The 25,322-nt window shown below is 54.6% G+C and overlaps 8 protein-coding genes across 8 annotated transcripts; 5 read left to right on the forward strand and 3 right to left on the reverse strand.

Moving 5' to 3' along the window:
• Window positions 1-338: 338 nt before the first annotated feature.
• On the forward strand, window positions 339-1,139 carry INS49_010374 (uncharacterized protein; the record flags this gene model as incomplete). Its single annotated transcript, XM_043171100.1, has 2 exons — window positions 339-679; window positions 740-1,139. The coding sequence occupies 2 exons, from the start codon at window positions 339-341 to the stop codon at window positions 1,137-1,139; spliced, it is 741 nt and encodes a 246-aa protein (XP_043025665.1).
• Window positions 1,140-4,037: 2,898 nt separating this feature from the next.
• On the reverse strand, window positions 4,038-5,760 carry INS49_010375 (uncharacterized protein; the record flags this gene model as incomplete). Its single annotated transcript, XM_043171101.1, has 4 exons — window positions 4,038-4,261; window positions 4,343-4,676; window positions 4,753-5,600; window positions 5,691-5,760. The coding sequence occupies 4 exons, from the start codon at window positions 5,758-5,760 to the stop codon at window positions 4,038-4,040; spliced, it is 1,476 nt and encodes a 491-aa protein (XP_043025666.1).
• Window positions 5,761-11,465: 5,705 nt separating this feature from the next.
• INS49_010376 (uncharacterized protein) lies at window positions 11,466-13,545 on the forward strand (the record flags this gene model as incomplete). Its single annotated transcript, XM_043171102.1, has 6 exons — window positions 11,466-12,504; window positions 12,564-12,652; window positions 12,738-12,810; window positions 12,896-12,939; window positions 12,999-13,313; window positions 13,342-13,545. The coding sequence occupies 6 exons, from the start codon at window positions 11,466-11,468 to the stop codon at window positions 13,543-13,545; spliced, it is 1,764 nt and encodes a 587-aa protein (XP_043025667.1).
• Window positions 13,546-14,124: 579 nt separating this feature from the next.
• INS49_010377 (uncharacterized protein) lies at window positions 14,125-14,567 on the forward strand (the record flags this gene model as incomplete). Its single annotated transcript, XM_043171103.1, has 2 exons — window positions 14,125-14,395; window positions 14,536-14,567. The coding sequence occupies 2 exons, from the start codon at window positions 14,125-14,127 to the stop codon at window positions 14,565-14,567; spliced, it is 303 nt and encodes a 100-aa protein (XP_043025668.1).
• Window positions 14,568-14,812: 245 nt separating this feature from the next.
• Window positions 14,813-15,285, reverse strand: INS49_010378 (uncharacterized protein; the record flags this gene model as incomplete). Its single annotated transcript, XM_043171104.1, has 2 exons — window positions 14,813-15,152; window positions 15,248-15,285. The coding sequence occupies 2 exons, from the start codon at window positions 15,283-15,285 to the stop codon at window positions 14,813-14,815; spliced, it is 378 nt and encodes a 125-aa protein (XP_043025669.1).
• Window positions 15,286-16,535: 1,250 nt separating this feature from the next.
• Window positions 16,536-18,764, forward strand: INS49_010379 (uncharacterized protein; the record flags this gene model as incomplete). Its single annotated transcript, XM_043171105.1, has 3 exons — window positions 16,536-16,587; window positions 16,824-17,141; window positions 17,200-18,764. The coding sequence occupies 3 exons, from the start codon at window positions 16,536-16,538 to the stop codon at window positions 18,762-18,764; spliced, it is 1,935 nt and encodes a 644-aa protein (XP_043025670.1).
• A 1,340-nt stretch (window positions 18,765-20,104) lies between these two features.
• INS49_010380 (uncharacterized protein) lies at window positions 20,105-21,165 on the reverse strand (the record flags this gene model as incomplete). Its single annotated transcript, XM_043171106.1, has 3 exons — window positions 20,105-20,539; window positions 20,604-20,771; window positions 20,857-21,165. The coding sequence occupies 3 exons, from the start codon at window positions 21,163-21,165 to the stop codon at window positions 20,105-20,107; spliced, it is 912 nt and encodes a 303-aa protein (XP_043025671.1).
• Window positions 21,166-22,452: 1,287 nt separating this feature from the next.
• On the forward strand, window positions 22,453-23,758 carry INS49_010381 (uncharacterized protein; the record flags this gene model as incomplete). Its single annotated transcript, XM_043171107.1, has 3 exons — window positions 22,453-23,075; window positions 23,177-23,411; window positions 23,480-23,758. The coding sequence occupies 3 exons, from the start codon at window positions 22,453-22,455 to the stop codon at window positions 23,756-23,758; spliced, it is 1,137 nt and encodes a 378-aa protein (XP_043025672.1).
• Between the last annotated feature and the right edge of the window lie 1,564 nt (window positions 23,759-25,322).

Below are 25,322 nucleotides of genomic sequence, written 5' to 3' on the forward strand. Positions count from 1 at the left end.
ATCGGGGCATGCGGCTCCGACGCAGTGAGCGGATTGGTGGGCCTTGTTTAATTTGCGTTCGCTCTGCTTGAAACACGCCTTGGGTCCCCGTGTGGATGCCGTCGAGTCGGGTCCAGCCGAACCACACTCAGGGGCCGGCTGCGTGTGGGGATCCCGTCGAGAATATAACCTCTCGAGGGCGATCGCTGCGATGCTTTTCCCGTAGGTCCTGCTTCCTCTTCAGCCTTGTCTGTCTACTCATCCACAGTCTTTTCGTTTCTAAGCCCTGGTGCTGCTGACCTTCACTCGTTCGAATCCAAAGTCAATATTTGTACAAACAACCTCCACGACAAGCCAAAATGAAGTTCACCGCTGAAATCGCCTCCATCGTGCTGGCCGCGACCTCGGTCACGGCTGCCCCCTCGGTCAAGAGGGCGACCGAGATCTCCTGCGACTCCTTCGGCTCCAAGGAGGCCGGCCCGTACACCATCTACCACAACAACTGGGGCGCGGCCCAGGCCACCTCTGGAAAGCAGTGCACCTCGTTCGACAGCATCGACGGAACCACCGTCGCCTGGGAGACCAACTGGAACTGGGAGGGCGGTTCCACCTCGGTCAAGTCCTACTCCAACGCCGCTCTTGAGAACGTCGGCAAGCAGCTGAGCGCTGTCAAGTCCATTCCTTCCACCTGGAAGTGGACGTGAGTTCTCCCCCATCCTCGAAATGCAACCAAGGCATCGCGGACTAACAAGGGCCACAGCTACTCCAACACCGACATCGTCGCCGACGTGTCGTACGACCTGTGGCTGGCCCCTACCCAGGGCGGCACCAACTCGTACGAGATCATGGTGTGGCTGGCCGCGTACGGCGGCGCGGGCCCCATCTCGTCGACGGGCTCTGCCATCGCCACGCCGACCATCGGGTCCACCTCTTTCAAGCTGTACGAGGGCCCCAACGGCGACACGACCGTCTACTCGTTCGTGGCGGACTCGCCCGTCGAGGACTTCTCGGGCGACATGATGGAGTTCCTCACCTACCTTGTCCAGAACCAGGGCGTCGCCGACAGCAACTGGATCACCAGCCTGCAGGCCGGTACCGAGCCCTTCACCGGCGCCGAGACCGTCTTCAAGACCACCGCCTACTCCCTGACCGTCGCCTAAGTTTTGATGAGCGATGGGTGGGGGAGAGTGTGGGAAAAAAAAAAAAAAAAAAAAAAAAAAAGGCGCGTGGCATCCTTTTTTTAGATTTCGGTTGTAAATAGTGAGATCAAAGGGTGGAAATACAAATCCTGATCAAGAAACTTGAATGTCCGGATATGAACAACACAAGAGGCACCACAAAACATCTCGAAGAGCCATGCCAACGTTTCGGTATCACGATGGCCGTCGGAACTGCGGCTGAACGGGGGGAGACAGTAAACCCTTTAGTATGGTGAAGAGGTGAAGAAGTGATCATTGGTGAGTGTTGACAAAAGAAACCGTAACCAGAACAGGCCTGATGCAGTGGAGGTAGGTTGAATGTTACCCGTACGTAATTAAGCGGCTCAAAATCGTGGCTCGCTTGGCTGCCGCGAAGCAGTGCAACCTAGAGATGTGGGTCGGATTGCGTGCGGGCCAGACTTGACGCGGGAGCGCCTGACTGACCCGACATTGTACAAGCAGTGGTTGGGAAGTCTCGTGGGGTCTCAGATGATAATGAGGAAATGTTTCTTAGGAATGGCCCTATCTTGGTCGAGTTGTCTTGCCCGTCTGGCGTAGCTGGGATCCGCGCAACACTCACAGTCTAGAGTTTCTGGACCATAGCGTCTGCTTCTCGTCCTTTTGAGAGTGGATATTGTTGGCTGGTGAGGATGAGGCTGTCGACCAGTTGGGGCTGCTGCAAAGACGTCCAGTACTCAGCCTCAAAGCACACAGCGGGAGACGCTCCTGCCCGTCACCCCGTTCCCAGCACATTGAGGCAGTCTCGAGCACCTACAACACTGACTCCCGTGCACCTATGTTCGATAAAGACCACGCACAGCGTGCACCTTTCAGCCCGGGCCCAGAGATGGGGTCAGCACACAATGGCCGCCAAGCCGGGACCCCCACCCACACGATTTATTCTCCACGATGATCCAGATGGTGTTGCTCGAGAGGCGTGTGGTAGGAGAGGGGGTGGGCCACGAGATGTCAAGGGTGTGAATGCATCAACCCACGCGAACCAGCAAGCCTCGCCCAGCAAAAAAGGGTCGACGCATGCCGTCCCGGCTCCTCGGAACCGCGTCGTGTACAGACCCAACGAAAGACAAGGCGCAAAGAAATGGGGCTGCAGATATACGGCAGCACATGCACACACGCACGCACGGCTGGGCATGCACGCACGGTACGTGTCGTGCCGCGGCCCCCACCATCCTGTGAATATGCCTGTGATGAGTGAGGCTGACCCCCGGGCGGCGTGGGGATGGTGAGATGGTGAGCAGGCCCAGATCGGGGCCAACCACCACCAGGGAAGCGCCACGGAGATCCCATCCCATGTCTTTGGGGGGTTCCCGACAGCCGGGTGCAGGCCAGTTCATGCAGACGCACATGTGTGCGCTGAGGGCGGCAGCGTGGGAGAAGGGTTAGGCATTTATTAGGCTGCTTGCTCTCCCTTATCTCTGCCCGCCCAGGCGCGAGGGTGAAGGCTGAGGTGGGCTAGCTAGTGGCACCCGGCTAGTGCGAGTCCGGTAGATAAGGAGAGAAGCTCCAGGTGACGACGATGTGGGCGGTGGAGATTGCATCGCCAGTACCGGCGCTCTGGATTTCAGATGCACGTAGTTAGTTGATCCCTTGGGGCTCTGACAGACAGATAGATCCAAACTCTGTGAGTGTGGGGTGCTGCATGCCGGTACTCTTGTGCGTGCGTGCATGCTCGCCCCCATGGGGAATCGAGCGGGCCGTATCTCACTGGGTTGTGTGATGATGCTATCCCGATAATCAATCATCGCAGTCGAAACACAGCCTCTTCCCTTCAAACTCCTCCCTGTGCCCATCGTTCTATGGGGAGCTGAGGGCTGTCGCAGGAGGTAACAATAACAACACCGTGGTCTGCCACCGAGCCCGATGACGATCGGGTGCCCAGGAGCCAGCAATCAGAAGCCGCCCGACCGCCCGCGAATGCAGTCGTCGGCACTACTGTCAGCTACCGCGGAACTGGGTCCCCTGTTTTGTCCCTTGTTCTTGCAGGGTTGTCCTCCCGAGATAAGGAAGTGTTGGCTCCTTGGCATACCGTGATTGTCCAGTATAATCGGGCGGGTTCATATGGTCGGTGGCGCCGGCCTGTCTGTGAACTGTTCGATATCTGTGGGGGACGGGGGGTTCGACACGACATGGACTTGACTGGCTTGCGGTCTATTTGCTCGATTGAGGCCGATGATGGCGGTTTCGAAGTTGGCCTTGGTATGCGTCGTGTGCGACTGATACGTCCATGGATGTTAGTAGGGCCATCGAGAAGGGAAAACCGTAGTGTGTTGGGATCTGTCCGCTGGTGGCTAGCCGACAGCTCCCCCCCCCCCCTTTTTTTTTTTTTTTTTTTTTTTGCGGTCTCAAACAGGTGGCTCACCTCGTAACACGCCTCGGCAGAATTGGCTTCATAGGATACTGGTTCTCCATACTTTGATTCCATCTGGCAGACTAAACCGCAGTCACGAGTGCAGTTGGTATCAGTTGGTATCACGAGTCTTAGAAAAAAGGCCTCAACAGTAATAAGTGTAAAGTGGGTATATTTCAAGATAATCGAGACAAAAGGCCAATCTGAACCAGTAACGACGTCACAAGTGGTTGCCCGAGAATGGTCCACACGCTCGAGTTGTAAGTAGATGACACCAGCCTGAAAGCACAAGCACCACTCGAACTTTTTGTACCCCAGTCCAGACGAGTCCGTAAAAAAACAAAACCCCCACGCCAATGCCAGTAAATCCCATCCCGTAGTGCTCTCTATCCTCAAGCACGCTGCTCGAAACCGAGTGACCGACCAATCTTCAAATATCATCTTGTATTATTAAAGCCGGAGAGAAAAGTAAAACACGCGACGCGGCCTTCTCATTGTGGCCTGTCGTTGCTGGCCCGGTCGTTGTTGGACCGGTCGGACGACCCGACAGCCCGCTTCTCCGCCTCTTCGCTGCCCCGGGAGGCGGTGCCGTTCGCCAGTATTTGGTGTTCCTCGATGCCGTGCTGGGGAACCAGGCCGACGCCGTCGATGCGTTGCTCCTGTTGGGCAGGGGTCCAGGCCAGGAAGTCTCGGCGGACCTCGACGTAGTCGTAGGCTGTGGGCACAGGCGGGTTAGCATAAAGAACACAAAGAACACTAGGTATCAAAGAAGCCTTTGGTGGAAATGAGTACATACCGAACTCGCCGTGCTGGTCGTCGTCCATACCCAGCAACTCAGCCTCCTCGCTGGCCCGGAGCTTCAGCCCGGGGATGAGATCGATGATCTTCGCAATGATGGCGGACACGACAAAGGCGTAGCCCGAGCACGCACAAATGTACGCAATCTGGATGTACAGCTGCTTGTAGTTGTGATCGAGCCAGCCGCCAGTGATCACGCCGGTGTTGACACCGTCCAGGCCGATGATGTAGCCTGCGCCGAAGAGCGCATTGAAGACGAGGCCGACAATACCGCCGATGCCGTGCTCGGCAAACACATCGAGGGAGTCGTCAATGCCGACCAGGAACTTGATCTTGGTGCCAAAGTTGCAGCAGATACCGGTGACCACACCGAGAATGACAGATGCCCAGGGTGGGATGAAACCAGACGCTGGGGGTGGCGGCCACGAGACCGGAAATGGTGCCGGAGCACCAGCCGACGAGGGACCATTTCTTGGCCAGACGGAAATCGAGAAGGCACCAGGTCATGGCCGCAAACATGGCGGTCAGGCACGAGTTCCAGCAGGCCATGGTGGCGCGGAGGTTGGCGCCGAACGCGGAGCCTCCGTTGAAGCCGAGCCAGCCGAACCACAGGAGGATGGTGCCCAGGAGGATGAGGGATATGTTGTGCGGGCGGAAGTTGAGCATCATCTTCTCGTTGCGGCGCCCGAGGACCCACGAGTAGGCGAGTGCCGACATGCCCGAGCCGATCTCGACGGGCCCGCCGCCGGCGTAGTCGAGGACGCCGTAGTTGAAGGCCCAGCCGTTGATGTTCCAGACCCAGCAGGCGATGGGGCAGTAGACGAGGGTGGCCCAGAAGAAGGTGAAGACCATGGCGGGGAGGACACGGCCGCGCTCGGCGGTGGCGCCGACGACGAGGGCGCCAGTGACGGCGCAGAACTGCATCTGGTAGAAGGAGTACAGGAGCTCGGGGATCAGGGGCGAGCCCGGCGAGGGCACGGCGAGGGTGTTCATGAGGCCGAAGTGGTGCAGGTCGCCGATGAAGCCGTTGGTGGCGACGGAGCTGAAGGCGAGCGAGTAGCCCCAGAAGTACCATTGGAAGATGATGACAGAGAAGGACATCATGACGACCCAGATCATCGAGAGGGCGGATTTTCTTCGAGCGAGGCCCGAATAGAGGAAGGCGATGCCGGGCATCATGATCAACACCATACACGAGGCCACAATGATGAAGGCCTGGTCACCGGATGAATACCATTGGTTCAGGTTCTCGGTGGCTAGGGAAGACTGTCAGCTACCACCACCGACTCATGACAATGAACAGCAGCATTGTGCTGCGTCCTTTTGGAGAAAGCTCTGCTACGCACCAGAATCACCACCGGTCTCCGCGTTGGTGCCATTGAAGACGGCCGGTGCTCCGATCCATGAGTACGACATGGTGCCGGAGTGAATGGGGCGTTGTTGGTGAAGCTGACGGTATCACCACCTTGTCGTGAGGAGGTCGGAGGGGTGGGTGGTGGGTGAGAGGAGGGGAGGTGAGGAGCGATGTAAGCTTCCCCTTCTGGAGCGTGCGGGTGCCGCGACTCAAAGCTGTCGAGGTGTAACGGCGTACGGCAGGAGGCCACTCGATAAATTCAAGAAGCAGAGAGCAAAAGTCGAGGAGGCGCCAAGGGGGGTGGAACGCGGGATAAGAGTAGTAATATATGAAAGCTAACAAGATGGACCAGGCATGCGTTCTTGGTGATCTCGGTGGATAGCAGTGGGCCAGGAAGGAGAGATGCGTGGGCGACTAACACAGGGGGCCCTGGTCTCGATGTCGATGCAGGTCGTGAGGCTTGATCTAGAAAGGCGAGAGGAAGAAAAGTCCCCGGGTTCTTTTCTGGGGGCGCCACACAAGCCAGCCCCCCCCCCCCAGCCAGTCCCTTGAGATTAGCCAGGCAAGCCGGTTCTTGCAGCCCGTCTGGCCGACCAACAACTGGGCTGGCTTGACTGTCGTTCTGGGGCGAGTTTTCCGGGTCGGCGTGGGCGACTCAGACTCAGATCTGGGTTGTGCGAGAGGCTAGAGGTTTAGAGCCTTTTGCTATCCGGACCGTTTTGTGTGCAGACCACCCTACTGCGGACGGTTTGGGCGTTCGCGTCTTCTGCTTTCGATGGGCCCGCCTGCCCATAGGCTGACAGTCCTTTGTGCCCTGGCCAGTTTGCACAGATGGTTACTGCTACGGCTAGTGCCTGAGGGGGGCTGCAGAACAGAGCAGAGCAGAGCAAAAGAATTGCAATTGTCAAGGCGCTGGCGGTGGTGCCGGGAAGTGTCTCCCAGTCGGTCGGATCGCCCGCCAGATGCTTCCACTCGTGGGGTTTTGGCAAGGGCCCCAGGGACCCCAGGCAGAAGAACAGTGACCCTCCAGTGAGAGGCGTTAGCAGGACGCCATAGAGGGGATGTGGCTGAAGAGTGACGGGGAAAGGGGACGTTATCGAGGGTACCCCACGCCGTGTTCATCCCGCGGAAGGGTGGATTTGCTGAAGCCATCAGCTCATGGCTACCAGTGATACGACGCCCTCCAGTTGTCGTGTGCCAGCCAGCACTGCGAGCACTGCGAGCACCGCCAGGGCTCGCCGACAGCCGTCGATCTGCTAGCCAGGAGGCGGTTCTTCGGCATGTGGCTTCTGCATCCGTGCCTTCCTTCCAGGTGGTAGGTACTATGCTAGGGCTTACTACTGCCACAGTAACTTCCAAAGTTGTTCTTGCACAAGCGCGCACACGCACACGCACACACGCACACACACAAGGGGCCGTGCCCAAGCAGATCTGCCAGCCGACAGCTGGCAGGATACGGAGAGTCCAGCTACCTGGTGGCTCCGTTCCGTAGTCGGCGGCCCAGGCACATCTACAGAGGCTCCAACGTCCAGTGTCCGCGGGCATCTGATCGTGAGGTGAAGAGCCTGAAGACGGACAAGGGGAGGGGGTCTTCTGGAATACAGATGGCGAACCGTGGGGATACGATACTGTAAATGGCAAACGGCTTCACTGCGCAGCAATCCAGACCCCTGCAGACGTCAGGTCCCGGGTCTGCTTCTGCCCCCCTTTGACAGCTCTGCCTCTCGCCCATTCAGCCTGGAGGAGATGAGCAAAAGCAGGACAAGTGTCCATCATGCAACGTGTCTGCTCTATTTGAATCATTTCTGGGTCAACTGGGGGTTGACGTGCAGGAGGAGCAAAAAGAAGAAAAGACGCGGCATCGACAACACTCGGGGCCTGTGGGGGCTCGGCGACAGGGGTGTTGAGTGCCGGATCGGGCAAGGTGAATGAATGCGTGGGCGTGGGTGTGGACGCGGGCGAACTGCAGCGGCAGAGATCGGATGCCCATCGGCCAGGCGGCCAGGCTGGATCGGCCTCAGGGTTGTCGATGATTTGAGTTCTGGGGATGCCACGCATGCTCATGACTTGCGCCGGGTTTGCTGGAGTGGTAGAGTTGTTTATGGTGTAATTGTGCAGGTCAAGCTGCGCCCATGTGAAGGACTCTCGGAGGGGCTGTTGACAGACAACCGCCTGGGCATTTTTTTGCTTCCTGGGCAGCCTGCCACTGACCGCATTGGCAGTTTTGTATCTACTACGTCTCACGGCGCGGTGCTCAACGTCTCCGGATGGCTCCGACAGCGGTGACCAGCACTTCAGTCGGTCCATCGCTTACACTTCGGCAGCCATCACCAGCAACATCCCCATGTGCCATGCCGTCCATGCCATGTCATGCAGGAGAGCACCCATTTTCAAGGGTCCAGGCCAGGTCCCGTCCACATCCATTGACGTCTCGGTCTGCCCCGGGTCCTAAAACTGGGGGCAGGGCTGAATCCGTTAGCAAACCATTTGTCCTTGGTGTTAGCAAGACACTCTTGAGGCTCACTTGAGGCGTGCCCACTTGTTTATCATATCTCCTCCTGCACTCGTATCTAACAACAGAGCATCCCGAAATGGTCCGCCACAAGCCCATCACCAGTTATCTATCAGCCACCAGGCCACCCGAGCAGATCAATCAGTGAACGTCGGCCCCGGACTTCCATGTCAGACAATTCAGTCATGCAGCGCCGGGCGTTGCACCCGCACTCGCCTCCCATCTCCGATGCCCGGCATCTCCCCAGCAGCGCAAAATTGTAAATTTCTTCAGGTATCCATGCTGATTCGACCTGCCCCATCCCAAGACGCTCGCATGGTCAGGTCCAAGAGGCTTGGCAAACCATCTGAGAGTGTCAGGATAGGGCTCCGGAATCACCGCCGTGCAGCCTGCGCTGTTTTTATTTTTAAGGTTGCTGTTGGGCTTCATCTCAAGCACCCACACGCACCCAAGACGGGGCGGGTGGCCTGATCAGTGAACCCAGTCGGGGGGCCGGGGAACCGCAGTCCTGCCCTGCTGCCTTGTGCCCAGACCCGGGTCAGGGCTGAGCAAAAGCATGTCTTTTGCCTCATGCACCCCAGCTTTGCCGCTCACCCTCGCGATTTCAAATTCCGCCAGGCAGGCCGGGCAGGAGGGATAAAGAAACCTGGAGTCCCACTCGTGCTTGCCCACTAGACGCTGCCGGTGTACAGATATGGGAGCAGGCCCCGGTCAAGTCGAAACAAGCTCTCGGGCTAATTGCAGAGGCGGGCCTTTGCCAAGAGATAAGGAAGACAGCGGCCGAGTCCAATGAGATGCCGTCAGATTTCTCAATGCCGTCTGTCACTCGCTTCAGGGGCGCCGTCCGGATCTGGCTTGGGGCCATGGGACCCATGGGCATGGGCTGGCAGGCTGGACGGACAGGCAGACAGGACGGGCCAGACGGGGGACCGGCACACGTGATGACGACTGGGGATCCAGGACTCTTCCACCAACGTCACTCCCTCCGAACTTCCAAACTCACGCTCCCGCGCGCTGATCGCTGATCGCTGATCTCGACGGAACTCGCTCTCGGCTCGAGCCTGATCGAGAGGTCCATGTCCGTTGCTCGCTCTCCGATGTCCGTTTGTGTTACCGTAAGCTTGAATTCGGGTGTTGCGGAGGAGGAGCCGGTGGCAGCCGGTGGGCGGCCTCTCAGTAGAGGTTGAATTGGGGCAAGCCTCACCTGTGGGAAGCTAGATTGGGAGCAAAAAACTAAGTGCTCTCTGCTGTAGTACAGCTCTCCATTGTGGGACGCTGGCCAGATTAGAGTTTATGTTGACAGACTGGTTCTGGCTCTGATTCTTTCGTTGTCTGAGACCACCATAGCTCGGCTTCCAGCTTGTGAGCAGTTCTGGTGCATCGATGGTCGTCCTATGCTGTATGCGGTCCAGCAATCCTGAGGCGGTTCACTAGGGCTACGGGTGGGCGTGCACATAGCAAATGGCAGCCCCCAACCCCTTTTCTCTCTGCATATGCGTATGCTGCTTGGCCACGGGACGGAACTGCCCCTGAACAAATGTGCCTGTCTTGGATTCAAGAGTTGATGCGCCCTGGCGGCGCTGGCGACGTCAGGGACATACCGAGCCCGCATGAGGCAGGTCACATACTGCAGCTTACAGAATCACCACATTTGCTTGGCCGGCAGCTGTGATCTCCTGCGATGTTACTTCTCCGCAGCATCCAACTCACCGCCTTCCGTTCGTTGACAAAGCGTCTAAGACAATTCGCAGGCTCATTCCCACGAGTTTCTTTGGTTGGCGGTGCGGCATGTCGGGGTACTGTTACTACGCCCGCCCTCACCGGCTTAACTATGGGAGAGCGGACGGGATCCCGTGTATTCCAATGGGTATGGTCGTACGTGATGGAACAACAAAAATGGCTCTTATGAATGAAGTATCATGAAAGAGTAGCATCATTCACTCATATGGTAGCATCTTTCTTTGTTCAAAAACTCATCCAGTCTGCGCGTTCAATGCTGGAAGCCCTGAATCCCAGCAAGAAGGACAGTGAGCATACAGTACCAAGGTTTTTGCCGTGCCATCTGCCTCCCGTACTTCTCGTCAACACATCTCCAGCCAGACGATCTTCGAGGTCTGCCTAAGCTGCAGTACAAGACCGCAGCCACCGTCTGAGTGCCCTCCAGGAACCCGCTCAATCCTCACAATCTGTGACTCCAAGTCTGGCGAAGGTACTCCCTCCAACTGCTTTATCCAACCGTGTTCCAAACATCAAAAGCTCTCAGCTTCGAGACATGCTAGATATCAGCAAGTGAGACTGCTCGCTCGCCTTCACTCTCTTCATACGCTCCGCTCACACCTCTCAGAATCGCCTGGCACGTCTCGACACCTTGGCATACAACGTCCTCTGCAACCTCCCGCTCCCAGCACAAGAAACAGCACCACAAAATTGGCCGAGATACCGTGCTTGCAGACCTTGTCTGCAGGTCCGTCTCTGCAGGTCTGGCAAGTTGCTTTTTCGCCCCGCACGCCCGCCACACGAGTTGTGCTTCGTCTGGTTGTCAAACGGGTGGCCCGGCGGCCTGGACCTTGTGGGAGCACTGCATGGCGGTGAAACGGGTTTGTGAGCGACCTGGCCGTCCTTGACTGTGTGAGCCTGTACGCAAGGCGCACTTGCGCCTAGTTGCTGCAGCCGTCCGGAACACAACGCGTGGATAGCGCGAAATATCCCGTCCCGTCCCGTCCCGGTGCCGTGCCGTGAACGCCGTGCTATTTTCCAGGAAATACCTCTTTTATGTCCGTCGGTGTCAACTGCAGTCGAGGAATAATCTCAACGGGTCCAGTCGCAGAGACCGCAGTGGCAGACCAGTCTTGTTTGATCTTCTCATTCTGCACAAACCGTCAAGAACGGTCGTCACGAGGTCACCTAGAATGTGGACATCGCCGTCTATCGGAACCCGCTGCCTAAACAGCAATGGTGCCCAGACTCACTCCACACGCGTGCCTTTGGAAGAGGAGACTGGTCTGTCTCGGAAAGCGTTAGCATGCAGATGAAAATCCTACACATTCCTACCCACGATGTTGAAGGTTGAGTGGGGACCAACAGGGGCCGAAGTAAATATAGCAACTGGCGGCCCGTGCGCTCGGGAGCTCCCTCTGACACGTCCCCACCTGCGTCTCCAACTCGACGTGCCCTGTGTGTGTGTGACGACTGCCATGTGAGGGACCCGAGCTCTCACTGCAATTTGACCGCTCTATCCACAAGACGACGTTGACGATGGTGCCCGCACCCCTGAAGCTGAAGCCCAAGGAGGCACAGGGCTACCAGCTGGTCCAGGGCCGAGAAGACTATGGCGAGGACGGGCCAGAGACGCCCCTGGAGCAGCCCCCGGCATACCAACCTCGGCCTCCCAGCCGCCTGCGCAATGTCAACCTCAGGGCTATCCTCATCACCATCATCTCCTGCCTGCTGGTCTTTGTGGCATTGCACCTCGCAATCAACCCCGGCGCCTTCGGCTTCCGTCCCCGCCCGGGCTCGGGCTGTGGCTGCCAGCCGACCCCAAAGGTCCCTCAGTACTTCCAGACCTCCCCGGAGCTGTGGGCTGGGCCTACCGCGACCGGGGCGCCGGCCTTCCTGGCTCAGACGTGGACTCTGAACCCCACGGCGACCTATGTGCCGAACCAGCCTCTTCAGACGGCCATCCCCATCGAGGGCATGTCGTCCAAGAATGAGAGCATCTTCCAGATGATGGGCTTCCTCTCGCCCTACACGCCGTCCCCCGGCTTTGGCGTCGACGAGTACCCCCTGCCGGCAGGAGCAGACATCGTCCAGGTGCAGATGCTGTCGCGCCACGGCTCACGTTACCCAACCGGAGGCACGGGCTCCAACGTGGTCACCTTTGGCGAGCGGATAGCTGCGGCCAGGACGGCCGGGTCCGGCTTCAAGGCCTCCGGCCCGCTCGAGTTCCTCAACGACTGGAGCTACGCCCTCGGCGCCGAGATCCTGGTGCCCAAGGGCAGGCAGGAGCTGTTCGACTCGGGCATCTTGCACTCGTACATGTACTCGTCACTGTACAACCCCAACAGCAGAATCATTGTGCGGACTACCACACAGGACCGCATGCTGAAGTCAGCCGAGTATTTTGTCGCCGGGTTCTTTGGCCTAGAGTGGACGAGGAACGCCACCATCGAGGTCATCATCGAGGAGAAAGGGTTCAATAACTCGCTGGCGGGTTACAAGAACTGCCCGAATGGGGAGTTTGACCATGGTGGGAGAAATGCCACAGTCGAGTGGGTGCAGATCTACCTGCAAAAGGGTACGATTTTCCTTTGATCGAGCCCCATGAGCGCTGGTCTGAGGCTGACTTTTCCACAGCAACTGCCCGCATCAGCAGCATGATTCAAGGGTACGATTGGACCATAGAAGATACGTACGCGGCACAGAATATGTGCCCATACGAAACAGTAAGTTTGCTTGGGTCTGGCTCTTTGGTCTCCCGCCACCTAGCAGCACCTTCTCAACAGATGACACTGACACGGTACTGCCCAGGTGGCCTATGGCTTCAGTCGTTTCTGCGATCTCTTCACGTATGAAGAGTGGATCCATTTTAGCTACTCAGTCGGTGCGTACTTCTTGAGCAGGCGGCTGAATTTGAGGCTTGCCTCCACTCGACCAGCGTCCATTTGATTGCTGACTAAGGAAAGCAGACCTCTTCTTCTCAGGAGATAGTGGTTTCCAGTCAAAGACCGGGGTAAGTTGAAGCAAGACGAGCTCTCAAATCGGAAAGTCAACTAACGCACCCACGCAAAGCGAGCCGTCGGAATCGGATACCAGCAAGAAGTGATGGCCAGGCTGCGGAACCACACCCTGGGTTACTCGGGCTCACAGATCAACACAACCCTCGACAGCAGCACCGAGACATTTCCGCTTAACCAGTCCCTCTACCTGGACTTCAGCCACGATACAAACATTATTTCGGTGCTGACCGCAATGGGTTTGACGCAGTTCCAGGACAACCCGCCCCTGTCGCCCAATGCGTACCCGGGCCAGCACAACTTCACCGTGTCACACCTGACACCCTTCGGCGCGAGGCTGGACATGGAGGTCATCAGGGCGCCCAGGCCCGTGAAGGCGGACAGGACCGGCTACCGAGGACGAGGGCGCGGGCGAGACCAAGTACATCCACTTCATTCTAAACCAGCGGACGGTGCCGCTAGGATGGAGCTTCCCCGAGTGCGACGCCAGCAGGGTCGACGGGTGGTGTGAGCTGGAGACTTTCCTGAAGGTGCAGGACGAGATGCCCAAGCTGGCGAATTTCGAGGAGACGTGCTTTGGTGGGGCCGATGTGGCTGAGTGAGTGAGTGAGTGAGTGAAGATATGTGGTGTGTGGTGTGTGGTGTGTGGTGTGTGGTGTGTGGTGTGTGGTGTTTGTACACAATTGCACTCTCAAGCATTCAAGGCACGGTACGGCGTTTGACATCGGATTGGCGGTTTGTACGTTGCTTTCTGCATAACAAATTATAGATATAGGCAGGGTTTGTTCAGTATGCATCTGCATGTCAGTCAGGATAGAATAGGTTAATATCGCCTATTCCTCGTGAGGCATTGGTTGCTCATCCGCCTCGGGCTTCTAAGACGTGACTTGACAAACGCCCCTCCTGCAAGATACCACCTACCAAGCCTCGTGGGATGGAAACCCCGACGAGTACCTCGAGCTACCTGCCTTGTAGCTACAAGACGCATCTTCACGTTCCGGCCCCCAATAACTACCCCGCAATCAAAGTCAATTGGAGGCTGCTGATTAAGCTTGCCATCACATATAAGTTGAGGGAAGATGTTTCATAGTCTCTGAATTAGTTCCGGACTTTGACGACTGACCACTTCGCATACACAATCACAACACTTGTAGACTTACTCACCAAGCTATATCACCATCATGCCTTCCGGTCACGCCAAAGCCACCGTCGGCGACACCGTACTCGCGGAGACGGACACATGGGAGGAGGTGGATGGGAATGTGTACTTCCCACCGGCATCTGTCAAAACCGACTACTTGTCCAAGACGGATCACTCGACCCACTGCCCCTGGAAGGGGGATGCAAGCTATTACAGCATCCATGCAGACGGCAAGAAGCTGGAGAATGCGGCGTGGTACTACCCGCAGACCAAGGAGAAGGCCGAGCACATCCGGGACCACGTGGCTTTCTGTAAGTCTGGAATGTTTCTACTTTTCTACTGGCTGGACCATGGCCCTTTCTGGCGGGCGAGGAGGCTGGGGTTACAAGACATCACCCGTCTGTGTCAGGTGCGGGAAGAGCTCTGGAGACCGGCTGACACTCTGCATCAGACAAGAGCAGGGTGACGGTCACGAAGTCTTGATTTGGGCTGCGCTTCATGGGGGCCCTGCTAGGGCTGGTGGGGCGTGTTGGGAGCCTGACTGTCACGACTCCTTCGCGTGACAGGGATACGCGGTGCTGCGCCTGGCGGAGTGGAAAGGTTCTGACGGGGCCTATTCTTAAACTCAGACGTGCAAGACAAGGCTTCTATTCCAGCTTTCCCAAAGCAATCCTCTCGGGGTGGAGCCGCGACATGTGACGTGACGTGGTTGTGTGGGGTGTTGTGAATCACCGGAACGGCCCAGCCTGCGGTTCGATCGGTCTGGACTCGAGCACATCGGCATCGAGCCTCTCCATGACCTCCAGGATGAGCGACAGGCTGTCCATGAAAGAGTTGACTGAGACCCGCAGCATCCGGTTTGTGGTGGCCTTGTATAGCACCCTCATGACGTTCTGTCCCGTGACATCATCATCACCACCGTCGACACCGCCAGCGCCGCCGGACGCGGACGCGCCGTTGACGGTAGAGAATTCTCGGCGGACCAGGGGTGACAGCTCCTTGTCGACGGTTATGGCCTTGATTGCGATCGAGGACAGGCGAGCGGTCGGGAAGGGCACGTCGATCTGGCTGTGGGCACACACACACGAGACAGGCATCTCTCAGCGAAGGAGTCCTAGGTCTGACAGCAGAAAAAAAAAAGGGAGAGAGTCATGCCGACTTACAGCGAGCAGGGGAAGTCTGGGTCGGCGTGAGTGGCCATGATGCGTGGGGAAAAGTCGGGACAGTCAGATCTGGAACGAACTTTTGAGGATTGTCTGTTGGGAATGGCACAGGGGCTCTGCAGCGGGAGGATTCCAATTGAGTGGTCTTATGTGCGCGCCGCCGTCGATCTGGTGGGGGAGCTGCTGTTCGAGGCTGTGAGATTGATCGAGAGCTGTGCAGGTGCAGGTGCAGGTGCAGGTGCAGACCTCGGGCCCGATAAGATAAGAGACCGCCCACACGCTGCTGCCACGCTGCTGCTGCTGCAACAACGATGGGCGGAAGGTCGAGCTGGTCGGGTGGGCGGGCAGAGACGGTGTGGGGTCAGACGAAGCTTGGAAGGAGGCTCATGCTCAGGCATGGGACTCAGCTGGGCGGGTCCCGGGGGCTTGGAAAACGGGCCTGGCCTGAACGCCGCAGGCCTGCAGTGCTACCCGCAGTGTGCACCTTGCAGTGTGCCATTTGCAGTGCAGTGCCCAGGTGCGTTGGCCCTTTGGTCCCGTCCCGAGTCCGTTGGTTGCTTGGACGACAGCAAGCGACGCCTAAAAAAGGACCCCGGACGGGCCCCCCGGCACGACATGGGCCGCCATTGGCCTGCAGTCGAGGCAACGGGGCCCAGCTCCAGGCAATAACAAACCAGCTCTCTATTATCATGCAACAGACTCTCTGGCCATGACAACATGCAGTTCCGTTTCTCTCCCACCTGCACACACCGCTGGGAAAACTCATATTTACGTCGTTGCCCGGCTTCATCCTGAGGGTTGCTGTTCCTTTTTTTTTTTCCCTCAAGCATCAATTTGGAACTCCTCTCCTCCTCCACCCCAATTCCCATCCCGCTCTCAATCTCACTGAGCCTGCGACTCGACTCGTCTGTGCTTACTGCATAGCGTGCGCTTGCTCCTGGCTGCTTAGCTCCTCACCTCCTCACCTCTCCGTCTCACACCTTGACATCCCCAGCCTCACCTTTTTGGGCGTGGGAATTGGCCACTCACTTTGTGTGTTCTGCGACCCAATTCATACAATTATTGCCTCACGATTGAGCCGCACGCACATGTGCACTCTCGTGTCTTGATATCCTGAGTGCAGAACTGCACCCCGCCCGCGAGGCGCTGCACACTTGTATCCATACGAGCTCCCTGCACCGCTCCTTGGCCGCACACTGCACACGGCAGCTGCAGCCGGCTCCTTCCTCGAGCTCGACATCACAACAGTATAGACCAAGCCACAGAGCCAGAGACGGCGTCAACGGCCATGGGTCCTTCCAAGAGCTCCAACCTCGGGCAGATTATCGAGTACATCCCAGGTACGTCACGTTCTGTCGAGCAACGGCGCCGAGCTGCGGTCCCACGCCTCACCTGCACACACTGTTTCGCAATTCTGCACCTGTTCCCATATTCTCAACAACATCCCACCGGACGATGATGAGAGTTTCTCTTGCTCCCAGCGCTGTCAATGATGGCCCAGGGGCGCCAATTTCTGCAGTCCCACTCGACTACCTGCTCCAGCCTTTTCCAGTAAACTTACTAACATTCTCTGAAGACCGCCTGTATCTCGCCTCGTATATCCACCCGCCAAACGAGGATACTCTCTTCCCTTACCCAGATGGGCCAGTGAAATCGCCCACCAAGAGGTCGCAAAGGGCTGGCAACGGGCCCCAGGCAGTCCCCAAGTCCCCTTACAAGCAGCCATACTACTTCACCGTAGACGACACTCTGCTATACAACAACTTCCACCATGACTTTGGCCCGCTTCACATTGGCCACCTCTACAGGTTTGCCCTCCAGTTCCATGAGATCCTGGGCGCAAAGGAGAACAAGGATCGCCCCGTCGTGTTCTGGAGCAGAGCGGACCCGAGGAGTACGTATTCCCGGCCCCGAGCTTGGTCAACCGTCTTTCGTGCTAACTGTTGCCCCAGGCCGCGCCAATGCATCGGCCCTGCTAGCTTGCTACATGGTCCTGATCCAGTCCTGGCCGCCACACTTGGCCCTGGCACCCATTGCCCAGGTCGATCCTCCATTGATGCCCTTTCGCGACGCTGGATATAGCCAGGCCGACTACGGCATCACTGTTCAGGATGTCGTCTATGGAGTGTGGAAGGCAAAGGAGGAGGGCGTGTGTGCCCTCGAGGACTTTGACCTGGATGAGTACGAGAGGTTCGAGAGAGTAGAGCACGGCGACTTCAACTGGATTACCCCCAGCTTCCTGGCCTTCGCCTCGCCACAGCAGGAGCCGGTTGCGAGAATACCAGAGAACTCCGAGCTCTGGGCAACCGTGCCCAAGACTCTGGACGCCGTCGATGCACACCCAACACTGCCACAACCGTTCAAGAACGTCCTCTCCCACTTTTCTGAGCGCAACATTGGCTTGGTGGTGCGATTGAACTCGGCATTGTACTCCCCATCCTACTTCGAAGGCCTGGGTATCCAGCACCTGGACATGATATTCGAAGACGGTACCTGCCCAGCGATGGGCACGGTGCGGAAGTTCATCAGACTGGCCCATGAGATGATCACCGTCAGGAAGAAGGGCATTGCCGTTCACTGCAAGGCAGGACTCGGCCGGACAGGATGCCTCATTGGGGCCTACCTTATCTACAGGTACGGCTTCACCGCCAACGAGGTCATTGCATACATGCGATTCATGCGACCTGGAATGGTTGTAGGTCCGCAACAGCACTGGCTCCACCTTAACCAGGGTACCTTCCGGGAGTGGTGGGTCGAGGAGCGCATCGAGAGGAAGTTGCGCAAGGAGATGGCCGCCGCCAACCCCCAGCCGAGCACACCCATCCGTGCCATGCAAAAGGCCAACATCGGCCGCAGCCCTAGCAAGACCTCGACGCCTCCCAACCGCAGCCCCTCGAATAGGACACCGTTGGGCGAGGTGGACAATGAGAGGACAAATGCTCCAGCAGACCAGGAGAACTACCTGCCCGCTCCCACCCCAGGGCAACCTCGAAAGACCCGCCACCACCCGTATAGCAGCCGCGGTGGTGTGTACCGGTCCTCGATCGAGGAGGAGAATGGCGGCATCCAGCAGCAGACCGAGGTGGTCTCTGTCCAACGGCAGTCACCGGCCGAGTCCGACGAGGAGCTGCACCTGCGTATGCGAGCATCACGCAAGGTGTCCAACTCCCCCAACTCTGCCAAGTCGCGTTCTGTTAGTCACACGACCACGACAACCTCCATCTACACCTCGGTCATCGACGACGCTTCCAACGACGCCGAAAACATCGGTAGCTCACTGGGCCGGGTCAAATCGGTCCAGACCTCGCCCATGCGCGCTACTTCCGCGTCGGGCGTGCTGACCAAGGTCCGCGGTGGCAGCGGTGGCAAGCGAACCGGTGACAGTCTTCGAGGTTACCCCAGCGGCAAGGAGCCGGCGGGCGTGCGCAAGACGAGTGGCCGGGTCGGCAGTATCCACAACCACAGCCCAACAACTGCGGCGGCAAACACGGCGAGGAAGATCTCTGGAGCGCTGTGAGGTGACAACCCCAGCCGATGTTGTCGCGGGCGGCAATTGCACCGTGTGCCCTTGACTGGGTCATGCGGTGTAGGAGCAATATCTGGATGACGAATTACGAACATTACGACTTCTCTCTCGTCTTCTACTGCATACATGCGACGGCGTTTAATGATGGATACCCCGGGACAATCTAATCATCCAAAGGAGGCAGGGGTCAACCGGTCGGTGTCGGCGACTGAGGGTGGCTTCACACACACACACTGAGGAAAGCACGTTGAGTCTGGCCTGGTGGTACATTCCTGGATCGAAGACGTGTTGAAAAAAAGACGGCTTGGATATACATCTACTTGGCTCGCCAAGTGTTGGTAGTTTCCCTTCTTGCATTTCCAAACTCGCGTAGATTTTGAGATAATTGCATAGGTGAGAGACTCGTGGTCAGTATACGGCAGGAGACAGGAGACGGAACGGGGAGCAAGCATTGTTTATTGTTTAATCTTCTTGCGGGTTGCAAACAAGGGAACGGTGGTTCGGTTGGTTTGTGTGTGTATAGCCTGCGTGTTCATTTTCCGGAATACATTTAAGGTCCACTTCCTAAAGTTGCAGCCTTCGCAGTCTCTACCAGTGATCCATACTCGACTGATGAGTCGTATGCATTGGGCGATCTTTGACTTTGCTGCTACGTGAATTGGTTTGAGCCTGCCTAGATGCCTCGAGCAGCAACATCGTCTTCTGCAGGCCACTGACGTGCTATTGAACACAATCCCGCAGGATGAAAACGCCCTCGGGAAATGTAGATGAGCTATAGTAGAGACATCCTGAGAAGTGGCACTTGAACATTCCCTTGACTGGAGGCCTTCGAGAGATCGTATGTGGCCACGGATCCGAAAGTGAATTCCTAGGACTGAGCAGTTGCTATGGTATCTACGTTTATATTTCATGAAAAGAAAGATCTGAGGGTTTTGGACTTTGCTTCTTTTTATCTTCTATCAAGAAAAGGCGGGGCCGAGGTCTGGTACAGCAAGCACGGCTTGGACTTTTCTGTCGTAAGCAGATCAGTTGGAGCTGATCGGCCTACTCCAGGCTCTAACTATTCCTGTCTAGTACGTGTGTGGTGCGCCGGAGCCCGTTCACTAGTCAGCCCATTGTTCATTGAATCTGTTGCCTAATTCCAACTGCAAAGCTCAGAGAATATAATCTTTGGGGCAGCTGTCTTTGAAGTTGTTTAGCGAATATAATACTTCGATCAACTTGCCACAGCAGTCTCTATTTACTCTTTTCTATCAATACGTGTATCCCAGCAACCTCGGGTCATGTTGAATGCAGATTTCAAGTAGCATCTCGTAGCAAGTTTCCTTCCCTCATACAGGTCCACTGCGACGCGCGATCCTCACCCTGATTTTATCATTGTAGACCATCCAGCGCCTCCTCAGCTCCCACTCATGCGCCGGCTCCTCCAGCTCGATGTCGTAGCGACGGAACAGCATGGCCGTGACCTTGAACAGGCTGGTGGTCGCCAGGAACCGGCCCAGGCATGTGCGGTTGCCGCCGCCCCAGACGAACGTGTTGAGATCATCCATCCGCCGCAGCCGCGCCGCATACTCGGGCCCGCCCTCGGCGTACCGCGGGAGCCAGCGCTCCGGGCGGAAGACGTCGGCGTCCGGCCCGTAGACGTTGCGGTCACGCGTCATCACGGACGGGTTGAGGCCGACGTTCACGCCGGCGGGGATGAAGCGGCCGTCTGGGAGGGTCAGGCCCGGCTCGGGGACTGAGGCGTGGAGGATTGTCAGTGAGTACTTGTCTGGTTTTGGTAGTAAAGTCTGCGGGCTGGGTGTCACCTAACGCTCAACAAAGGCCTACAGTAGGGTGCATGCGCAGGCCCTCCTTGATAACGGCATCAAGGTAAGGAAGCTTTCTGCTGTCATGTGCCTCTTCGTACTTGGGTGGATGGGACAAATCGGCTGCGTCCAGCTCTGCCCGCAGCCTGTCGAGAACGGACGGGTTGCGGAGCAGGTGGTAGATGATGGCCTTTTGGACGGTTGCTCTGGCTCTGCCGTGTGAGTATCGAGCGATGTAACACGACAGATGCAAAGGAGACGAGAAGATGACAAACTTCCCTGAAGCTGCCCCTAGCATTGTAAATGATTGGAATCAAGGCTGGGTCGTTGAGGGCAACTAGGTTAGGGCCAAGTCGAACCGCCACCCCATGCTTTGCGTGCAGTTTCTTTTGTGTTCCCGGCGATGTCAGGTGGATGTAGTCATGTACGCGCCACAGGTTGGTGAATTTGGCAAGAGACGGGCCTGGGATGTCTTTCAAGGGTGAGGCGAGATAACAAATGGCATAGTATACTAGCACCACGGCCACGAGCACGCCCGCTATCTGTGTCGCCACGAGCAGAGGAACCAGCGGGAACGCAGGCATCGTGAAGCTTTCAAACACGTATGTCTTCAGAAGTATGACAGACGTATCTTCTGGGTATTTCCACCGTTGATGAGGCTGCCGAGATGTTCTTTCAACCCCGTTTTCTTTTTCTTTTTCCGAGAGCCATCTGGTGCTTAAGTAGGCGAGCATCCAGTCCCAGGCATTTACAGCTCACCCGAGCTCTCCGGACTAAACTCATCCACCCAAGACACGAGTCGTCCATAGAACTTGAATCCCGCCCAGCCTTTCCAATGCTGTTACCTAGCCAAGAAGCCAGACTAGAGATCCTTGGGGGCTGAGCCGGAGTCCTAGACAGTTGTCTAGTCTTTCAGTCCGACACTGCACGTGAATTCATTACGAGGCCACAACACCATGTCCAAGGATGAGAATAAGTGGCCCAACATGTGATCCACACTCACTGGATTTTGTATGCACGCGGATAAGCCGCGGCCGCCAACGGTAGTATTTTGAATCCTGTCAGCAACCGGGGGTTTTGAAAAAACGTGTCAAGGTGAGTAGTGTGTGGGGGCAAGTGTGTAGACCTGACACCTATCGAGCCAAGGGAGGAAGAGGAACAGGAGTGCTAGACAGCCAGCGTGCCAGCGTGTAGGTGATCCTACAAGAGGTGTGCACTTAGGGTCGCTAGTTAGCACTTGAGCGACTTGCGCCGGTAAGCTGATCCAGTCACGCAGGATCCGATTCTCCCGGCTGAGTGGGCACCTTGGTCGGATTACCATGTCCAATGAGATGCTCTTAGATTTTCAGTGAGTCCTTTTGGTCGAAGTAGATAACTTGAGCCACGAGTTCAACGTTGATTCAAGCATAGGCAGGATTTCCTTCACAGTGGCAGCTGAGGCATCACGTTCTCGACATCCAGAGAGAAGTAGTGAATAGTGAGAAGAGTAACGAGGGATAACGGAAAGCTTTCAATCATCTTCTAAGCGGAATGGCTCCTGTGTTCTTATATCTCGCGGTTTTGGTGGTGGTTCTTCATTTTCTGGGGAAGGTCATCACCCCAAAGGTAGACCACCATGAACCACCGATTTTTAAGCCCCGTCTGCCACTCATCGGGCATATACTTGGCCTCATGAAATATGAGGCAAACTACTTCTCGATCCTCCGGTAAGGCGTAACACTGCCCATTGCGAACTTCCTTCCACACCCCCAGTGGGACTTACATGACTGACTATTGCTGCCAGGACGAGGACGACCAAGCCGGTGATAACGATGCCGCTGTTAAACAAGAAGAACTATATAATCTTCTCGCCCCACTTGATCCAGCAAGCGATGCGCCATCGGGATCTCGACTTCAACCTTGTGGGCCTGGCTTTCGCCAGACAGGTGGCCGACCTCAGCCACCAGGCGCTTGGGGAGCGCGTCAAGAAAGGTCCCAACACCTACACGGCTGAGACGGTGGCAGGCATCAAGTCCGGGCTGATGGGCCACGGGGTGAAGCGCATGACTGCAGCGATGCTAGCCCACGTCGGCTCGCAGCTCAACCCCATCGACGCCGGCCAGGGCCTGCACGTCCCGAGCCTCTGGGTCTGGATGCGCGACATGATGACCATGGCCACTGTGGAGGTATTTTACGGGCATGCGAACCCCTTTCGAGCCGACCCGGCTGGCCTGGATGCGCTCTGGGACCTTGACGAGGCCCTCGACTCCATGCTGTTCCTCCCGCCTGCCATGGCCCGCGCTGGTGCCCGCCACCGCGATCGCATCGTCAGCACGCTTCGGCCGTATTTCGATGAGCGGATGGACCTGAACGAGGACGTCTCAGAGTTTGTTGCGCTGCGCACTGCGGCTCCGGTCAAGCGCAATGTGCTGGGCGATGACCTTTGCAAGGGCGAGGTTATCAACATCTGGGTATCAACGGCGAACTCGATCCCGGCACTTTCCTGGACTCTGATGTAAGCATGTCTGACTGACGGTCTTCCTTCCGAGTCATCTGGCTTCAATATGGATATTCCCGATATTCCGCCGAGTGCTGACCAGAGCAAATACAACACAGTAACATCTTGTCGCGGCCCGATCTCGCTGGCAAGATCTGCAACGAGGTCCTCCCCTTGGTCACTTACTCAATCAAGGATGGACTGAGAAAAGCGACACTTAATCTTCGTCTTGTTGAAAAACAGTGCCCTCTGCTGCTCAGCTGCCAACGCGAGACTATGCGTGCGATCAACCATGCTGTGGCAAGGCGGGCCGTTACAAAGGACACCCAGCTGACGGACGAGGATGGCACTACGGTACAAACAAATACTCCCCAGTAACAACTCAGCATTCAGACCATTACTAACCCAATATCCGTCGGCAGTATGTTCTCAAGAAGGGCAACGACGTAATGTGGTCTTCCAAGGTAGCACATGAGATGACCGAGGTCTGGGGCCCGGACGCCCTTAAGATCGACCCGGAGCGCTTCGTGGGCTCCGCCGGCTCCTACGGCTCCTACGCGGACAAGGATCTCGAGAGGAAGCGCAGGGCAGCGTCCCATCTCAGCCATTTGTGCTCATTCTTTCTCTTCCTATGCTCCGTATGGCCCTCCTCTTGCAAGAAGGAGTTTAGTCCTTTGTCCATGTTGCCTCGGCCATACTAAGGAAGCTGTCGGAAGGAACCATCGATAGCGCATTCATGGTTAATTCACGGTCACCACCGTGGGGAATGCCTGAGGCACCGAAATCCATGGTTAAAACCAGCCCCTGCAGCAACCTTAAATAAGTAAACAGAGAAAATAAAACATTATCATGTTAACCATTAAAATTACTAATATAACATAAGGGTTTAATTATATAAAAAGTAAAAAATTTAATATATATATAATAAATTAAGTAAATTAATATTTCATTAATTTATATTTAAAATTATATTAATTACAAGGTTAAATTACTTATTAATAAGTTAAATATTATATATTACTTATCTTTATTTACTTTATTAATATTTCTTTTTAATAAATTATTTATTTAAATTTTTATAAAAGCTTATTTTAATTAAGATAAATATTTTAAAAAACTTTAATAATATATTTTTAATATTTTTTATAATAAAATTATTTAACTTTAAAAATAAATTAATAAAATTATATTTAAAGTTTATTATAATAATAAGCTATATATATAAATAAATAAATAAATAAATAAAAATATATATATATATATATATTAATAACTTATATTAATTATTTATATATTTTATTTATAACTTATAATTAAATATAAAAGTTATAATTTATTATATTTTAATTAACTTATATATATTTAAATATATAACTTAATTAATATTAATTTATAATTAAAAAAATAATTATAAATAATTAAGCATTAAAAAATAATTAATTATTTTATTATTTTATAATATAATTATAATTTATAAAAAATAATTATAATAATATTAATTTATATATTAATTAAATATATAATTTAAAAAAACTTAATATTATTATAATATAATTTATTATTAAATAATAAATATTATTTTATAATAAATCTTTATTAAATTTATTAATTTTAATTAACTTTAATATTTATTAAATATAAAGGAATTAATTTAATTTAATATTAATTAATATTAATTATTTCAAATTACTTATTTTTAATTAATTTAATTAATTTAAAGGGGGTAATATAAATGTAATATTAATTTAAATTAATTAACTTTTAATAACAAATGGCCGCGTGGCGTATTAGTTATGCGTTTGGCTTTTCTCCATAAAGGGCGTAGATTTAAACCCTGCCGCGGCCATTAAAACCTTTTTTAGGAATTTTCCCCTTAACTATATAAGTGCGAATCGCGGCCTGCCCATTTATAACCCCTCTTGCCAAAAGGGTTATATATAAAGTGCCTTAAAAAACTTTATTAAAGCTAATAAATAATAAGCTATAAGCTAGTATGTTTTAACTTAAAAGCATTAAATACCTTATTATAAGGGATAAAAAGAGATAAATTAATAAATAAGGCTTTAATATAACTTTATTTAGCTTATAATAAGGCTTTATATTAATAAAAGCAGCTTTATAATATTATATTAAAGCTATTATGGCCCCTTAAAAAAGGAACTAATAAGTCTTTATTAAGTAATTATAAAGGATTTACTTTTAAGAAGCGGCCTTTATAAAGGAGGTATTTATAAGAAATGAGAATAATGGGGATAAAGTAAAAAT

Source organism: Diaporthe citri, assembly GCF_014595645.1.
Source record: "Diaporthe citri strain NFHF-8-4 chromosome Unknown scaffold_4, whole genome shotgun sequence".
Classification (NCBI taxonomy): Eukaryota; Fungi; Ascomycota; class Sordariomycetes; order Diaporthales; family Diaporthaceae; genus Diaporthe; species Diaporthe citri.